A 7365-nucleotide genomic window follows, 5' to 3' on the forward strand; every position below is an offset into this window, starting at 1 on the left:
TTGTAAGCTTTTTCAGAAAGCTTTGTATGGTGCACTCAGAAAGAGAAGGCAACATTTTCTCACTACTCATTGTCAGGATGAAGCAAAAGAATGGTAAAAAATGAAAGCTGGGAAGATAAACGAACATCTACCACATTTTAATTACAAAGCCAATAAGAATAGATTGGCATAACTGGAAATCTCTTGCTGTTACACTAAAAAGTAAAATGCAAATATGGATAGAAAAAAAATAATAAAGAGAAATCATTGAACCACAGGCTGGTAGGGGAAGAAAGTGACCTCTAGAGATCATCTCATCTAACCCCCCTGCTAAAGCATGATCACCTAAGGCAGGTGGGTTATGAGTATCTCCAGAGAAGGAGATCCCACAGCCTCTCTGGGCAGCCTGTCCCAGTGCTCTGCCACCCTCAGAGTAAAGAAGTTTTTCCTCATATTGAGATGGAACTTCTTTGAAATTAAATGTTTCTTCAAGGAGCTATTTTATAACCATTTGAGTTATTAAGTTTAATCCATTTAACTGAATACTGCCTTCCTCCAAAACTACATATTGGTGAAAAACAGTCTGAAGAACACCTAAGCATCCTCACTAAACATAATGATTTTATAAAACCCACCTGATCTTATCAGTTTTTAGCTGATGACTTTTCCAGTCCTACAGTCAGGTTTCTCTACACTTTTTTATAACAACATGACTCATTTCTGAGTCTCACAGAAATTGAAGTTTTGGGGTTTTTTTTTCTTTCCCCTCCTTTTAATTTCTCTTATGACCTTCAGGGTAAAATATTTGTATTTTTGTGTTTTCAAATTCCTGGAACCGTTTTCATCTTGGGGTCTACTCCAGCTTCTGGTTAATATTGTTTCTTGACATTTAGATTTTAATGCTATCACAGTTCTTAATTTTTTGCTGGTTGACTCTAGATTATATTTATTTCTCTGGGTATGATATCTTTTTTGGTTGCAATTTACAAAGCTCATAGGTAGATTACCCCTGCAAAACTGGTGGTATTTGTATCAAAACATGATGCTAGCACTTAGATAAATAAAGATTAAATTGCCTGGAGTCCTGAATCTAATGCTGTGGAATCTGAGCTTGAATTAATCCATCTAGGCACTAAAAGCTGAAATTGGAAAACTCAGAGGAGAAGTGCCTTAATTCTGGAACTGCATTTTCGGAACTCCTCTTGGCCTTGTGCTGGAATAGATGTAGCCTGTAAGAAATAAGCTTCTTTTATCATTTTAAAGAGATGATTTTGGGGTGTCCTGGTGTGATAGGGACCTGTTCCAAAGCATTCTTAAGAGACATAACCATACAAAACATGCAGAGAGGGATCCAGATGGGTGTCACTTCCTGGCGTGTGTTTTCCTGGCTCTCCATGGAATTCTTCATTCTGACTTACTTAATGAGAAGAGAGGAAGGATCTCAACTACATGAGATGCAGTGAAAAGGTTGTTCCCGGGCTAACACATTTTAAAAATACACCTACTCAGATTCCCTCTGTTTTGCACGTTGTGCAGTCTCTCACACAATGAATGAGGGCATGCAAAGTGTTTCCCATAGTTCAGTTCAAGCTCTAATTTCAGCTGAAATGGTGTAAAAATCAATGTTATTTTATGATGGAGTTCAAATAGAGCTTTAGTAAGCACAAGGCACAGACAAATGATGAGAGATTTGAAGAGTGTGTACTGGTACTTTCAAAGAAATCTAATTTTTACTAAGACCTAATATTAAATTATTTATAAAAGCACAGCTATATTGCAATTATACTGTTATCCTGCATATTTCCATTTGATGTTACTTTTAAAATTGCTTAATAAAGAGACTTAACTGAAGAACATCCACTTAGAAGCTTTTTTTTCTGATGCAGGCAAACCCTGCTCTCAACTTCAGTAACATACCTGCTGATAATTTTGATATTTGAGTACACGTTCCATGCTCATCTGTTTGTCATGCTTTCATGGATTTCTCAGTCTTCCCAAACATAATTTACATGTTTAAATTCCTATAATAGATTTGTTTTAACCTTGGGACACACGAAAGTGAACTTAAAAGGTGATAGATAAAGAGAGAAAAAAAAGCAGTTTTAAATTTTTGTTTTGCTTTAAAATGGAAAGATATTCTAAATATCCTTAAACCCAAAATATGAATTGCCAGAGAGGTAATGAAACAGTCTTACAAAAAGGGACTAAAAGGTTAAGTAGTTGAGGGAAGAGATTTTTAGCATGATCAAAACAACCCATTTTGCAGTACATTACCCCAAGCATTCTGGTGGCAACAAAGCAGTCACCCTAAAAAGGAAGCTATTTTTTCACACCAGCCTATTGAAATGCTTTGATACCATTGGAGGAAATGCCACATTTCCTGATGGAGCATTAGAAAGGGAACTAGAAACATTTTTTGACTAATGCTGAATGTGGGAGAGGAAACCTGCCATGTTTCTGAAGGTGCTGGTTGTTAAGGAATATAGAGGGGGGAAAATGTTAGAAAAAACAGTGTGCTCATCAGTCGTGATGACAGAGAGCTGTGAAAATGCACAAGATGCTCTGTGAAACAGAGAGATCCGTCCAGGTCTAGACAAGCCAGGCTGGGTACTGGAAGCAGCCTCAAAACTCCGGTTTGCTTTGTCTTTGCTGATATAGGTAAGTTAGCTAGTGTGAGTTAACTAATTAAGCAACACAGAGCGTATTTCTCAGCATACATATTAACAGCTTCAGAGACTTTTAATATGTCAGCTAGAATCTGTAACTCCCACCAAGTTTGGCTCTACCAGTGACCTGGGCTGTGGTGGCATTGTTTATGCATGTCCCCTCTTCCTTAGTCTGAGTTGGGCTGTGTTGAAAGAAATAAAATCTTAACTATCTGTTAAACAGTTTTGAAAGAAAATAATTTCATTAGACTACAGTCATACAGAAACCTAAAAAGTTGAGGAAATACTTTTTCTGGGCACTCACTATGCAGCTGAATTATTCTTCCAGGCATGTACAGCTCAGCGAACCATGATTTATTAGCCTTGAAGACTTCAGAGTGCTTCAATCTCTGTTTATCAAATGATGAGATGGATGCATAATCTTAAAAGCAGCAATAGACATTTCACATATGAAACTTCTAACAATGACAGCTAATTAATTGTATCTTATTTAAGCCACAAAGTAAAATTGACTTAAGCTTTTGCATCACACCATCATGCTTTCCTACAAAACAATTTTCTTTTTCCCTCAAACATGTAATGAATGAGGGATCTTCAGCTAGATGAGTCTTCAGGTTTCTTCAGGTTGGGTCCTCAACATCTTTATCCGTTTTTCCAGCCTCTCCATCCATTCATTTCTGAGCCTAAGGGCAGAAACATGGATCAGCTCATCCAAGTATTTTTACTCCTCATGATTCCCACTGGTGCTATCCTTTGGTGCTTTTTCCCAGTTATGGAAACCATCCTGTCCCTTGAGAGGGTTTTGCTGGATGGCACCTCAGGACTAGATCTTAAAGCCCAGTGAGGGCTCACCTGAGCTCCATGGTTCACCTTTATCTCCAGCAAACCCTTCATCAAATGCCTGTGTGCTGGTGGCGTGTGCTGGCATGAGTTATCATCTCCACTGGAGACTGCCTGCTGCCATCTGCTGGGTAGCATAACCCAATATTTCCCCAGTTGCCCTGTTCCTCAGAAATGCATTAAAAAAGTACTGCATAGAGCTTCTTGAGCACTATTTGACTTGGAAACATTGCACATGTTGAAACTTCTTTTATACCCATGCCAGACAATTTTAGGTGAGTAGTGGCACTTTGTTTTCTGTTTTTTTGTAGTATATAGGTGCCACAGAAAGACTACCTCAAATAGAAAGGAGAGGAATTTCACAGCTGAGAAGTTGAGACATTGAAATTAGGCTAGTTACAAATGGATAAAACATGCTAGAGACTAATTCCAGTGTTCCTTCATCTGTGGTTATTAATGCAAGGCCAGCTTTTCTCTTATTTTTTTCAAATGTCCATCCAAAGAAAGGTATGAGGGAGATTTTGAAAAAATGCTCTTTCATTGAATGGTCTCAAACCAAAATATCTATCTTTGTATGTGCCTTCAAGTAATGGAGAATCTGTGTAAAGTTCAACTCCACTGATGTTGCCTCAAACTGTTTTTCTCATTGTGGCTGATTAGGGTCAATATGACTGATTGGGTAAATATGGCTATGGATGACGGTTGCCATGGTTAGTACACTTGGACCATCTGTTTTATTATGTATTTGCCTTATGCAAATTAAGACATCTTAATTAATTAAAAATATATTCTTGTGAAAACAAGGACACACACAAAGAAGATAGGCCAGGTATATGTCTGTGCTAGTTCTGCTGTGAACAAAAGTCTTGATGTATAAGACAAGACTATACTGCTAGAGATAGTCCCGGTAACTTCAGAAAGTTCTGGACATTGGACCCATTTCTGGAATGAGAGTGAATTGTAATTTCATCTTGTGAAGCCATAGCTTAGAAACGTTAGCATTAGCATAACAATTTGTGAAGCTTTATTATTTTCTAAAAATCAAAGATAAATAGTTTCAGCTTTCATTGCATGAGTTAAATACAGGTGTCACTTTACTTAAAAATAAATTACAATGCAAATTCAAGTAACCATTCCAGGTGCAAACTACCCACTTTGTTAGAGCACTTCTTTGCTGACGTTCTTTTTCGATTTGCAGATACCGAGTTTGTTGTTCAATAGTCTTTTCCCAGAAGTTCCTCAGGTCACTAGTTTCACATCCCCGCACTTCGTGACGTATGTATTGGCTATTCATTTTCTCTAAAGGAGAAATTTGAAACAACCATATGACAAGTTATACGTTCATGTCTAAAGCCCACTCTTGCTGTTATGGATTTTCAAAGCTTTAGGGTCACACAGTGGGTTTTTTTTGTAGGATCAGGATAACAATGGTCATGACTCACTATATAAGCTTCTCATTCCTAGGTCTGACACTTGAGGATATGCTGTCTGCAAACTTTGATTAAGGCAACCAAGGAAAAGAACTCTCTGGTGATTTGCTATTGAACATTTCAATGCTTACCTTAGCTTCATTTGGGAATGGAGAAAATTTATATGTATGAAAGTACGTACATAATTTTATAAGATGACAACTTGCAAAAGACACCTTGCTTATTAAAAATTTCTCCCTCTTCTGCAATTTTCAGAACAGAACAAATTCATTGAATATATTTATATATCTGTGCTCATTCTGTACCTGCCCCTTCATTTAAAATAATCTTAAAAAAATAAATTTCTGAGCCAATATTATCCTAGGAAAAGAGTATCTGTCTCAGGATGACTTTTCATTGGCTAACAGTCAAGCCCCTGTATCCCCCACTACAGACAGAAAAATCATGTAATTACTTTCAAAACTTACTAAATATGGAATGAGTATATCCATGCTGACTTCCAAATTGCTGTATGGTACATAATAATATTTTCCAGAACATTTATTTTTTTAACAAGTATTTAGGGCTCTCTCATGCATTGTTTGAATTCATGGCAATTATTTGTAATTTATTTTAATCAGAGCCATAGAGAGCTAGTAAACAAGCCCCTCAAGGCTAGCTTGGAAAAGCTTGAGGAAACTGCTGCCATTCCCCTGCCAGGCATCACAAGAAAAGCAAAATTGGAAGCTGGTAATATTTACATAATTTCATTTGGAGATGTGGCTGTTTTGAGAAAAGCTGAGACAAATTATAAAGACTCTAAGAGGAGAGAACAAAAGCAGATGTTCTGAAGAGGTCCCTTTCTTGTTGGGATTTTGCCTGTGACTCCCTGTGATTCCTTGTAAAACCTCCATATGTCAACTCATGGCCTCCAAATGGTAGTGGCACAGTATTTAGCCTTTTGCAGAAGAATTTTACTGACTATTTTTTTGGGTTCTGAGCAAATTATAGCTGGATGTGCAAGCGTTGGCATCAGTCTGTAACGTGAATTGCAAGTACAGCTGAACACCTCCATCTGTGCTAGGGGATAACTGATTCCAGGTCAAAAGTTCTCTTACTAATAAGCATTGTCCTAAAATATAGGTATTCTATAAATATCCACATATACATTGATACCAGCTCAAATCTCTCTTTCCAGATAGCAGTTACTACCCTTTTTAACTTTTTGCAGAGCAGGAGTAATCAAGAAATCTATGAAAAAGGTACAGTAGCAGCAATCTGGGTCAGAGTAATGGACTTTCTACTCCAGGAATTAATCTCTGAGAAAAATAGTATTTCTGAAGACCAACAAGCAAAATTCCCAGATATCCCTGAGGCTCCAAAATCAACTGCCGGGAAATAATGCCTTCTGGTTTCTTTACTCAGAAGTGATCTCAAAGCATAATTACTTCATCCTTCTGAAAGATTATGAATTCCTGTTTAATATACTGGATGTGTATGATAGTGAGTTTCTCTCCTGAATAGGGCAAAGTTGTAGAACTCTTCACAATGAGGCATAACTGAGCCCAAGTGTATGTCTTCAGAATACACATATGCTTTACTGGTTTTAAACACTCTGCCTCCTGTTTTGATTGCATGTGTTCTTGGTGCTTGCTTGAATGTATTTAATAGATGTGTCTCCCCAACACTGCTCCCCACAGGAAAATATTGCAAGGAAATGTTTTAAACTCAGTAAAAGAGAAGTTCAGAATTGGTTTCATAGTTACCGTGCTGGCAGTATTTAGAAGAAAGCTAGCACCCTGTTGAGACTACAAAGTGTACATTATGGGTTTGGGTGGATTTTTTGGTGGGTGAGTGGGAATTAGGATCTTTCTTTGTCTATTATCTGTGAAAATTTCTTTGCATGTTCTTGCTCAGGCATACTAAGAACATTGTCCAAGCCTGTCCTTCTTCTCTCCTCTTTTATTTTTTTGTTAGTATATGGATACCTTGGTGTTGAATTTTTCTGTTACTTGGCCTTTAATCTTCCCCTTTATTTTCTTTCCCCCTCATCATGGAGAACACTCAAATATCTATCAAAGCAACTGAACTTAGAATTTCTGCATCCTTGTACATCCTTCATAAACACCAGTGTGTCAGTGTACCATCAGTTACTTCTCTGACCTATAGAATCATCCTACCTTAAATTACCTTTTATTTCAAACCCTCCATTTAAGTCCATTCAGGCGGTGATTGCAGGAACTGCACGATAGCTCTGCTAAAATAACACCTGATGCCTTTATGCATTATGTGCATAGGTGTTTGAATTCACCTCTGCCCTGCCATCCATTTCGAAACAGTTGCCAGAAGCCTTAAGGGTTGTGTGGGCAACTGGAGACATCAAACCCAGTCTACGAGTCTTTCACATCTCTTAAGATGAAGTTTCTCTGCTAAAATCTTCTCAGTGGCAGAAACTCTTCATTTTCCCCTCC

General features: G+C 37.6%; 1 protein-coding gene across 1 annotated transcript; it reads right to left on the reverse strand.

The window, feature by feature from the left end:
• Positions 1-3255: 3255 nt before the first annotated feature.
• LOC311203658 (protein FAM240B-like) lies at positions 3256-4779 on the reverse strand (the record flags this gene model as incomplete). Its single annotated transcript, XM_084278413.1, has 2 exons — positions 3256-3328; positions 4640-4779. 2 exons carry the CDS (start codon positions 4777-4779, stop codon positions 3256-3258), a joined length of 213 nt encoding a protein of 70 aa, XP_084134539.1.
• Positions 4780-7365: the final 2586 nt, after the last annotated feature.

Source organism: Gallinula chloropus, assembly GCF_964237585.1.
Source record: "Gallinula chloropus genome assembly, chromosome: Z".
Classification (NCBI taxonomy): Eukaryota; Metazoa; Chordata; class Aves; order Gruiformes; family Rallidae; genus Gallinula; species Gallinula chloropus.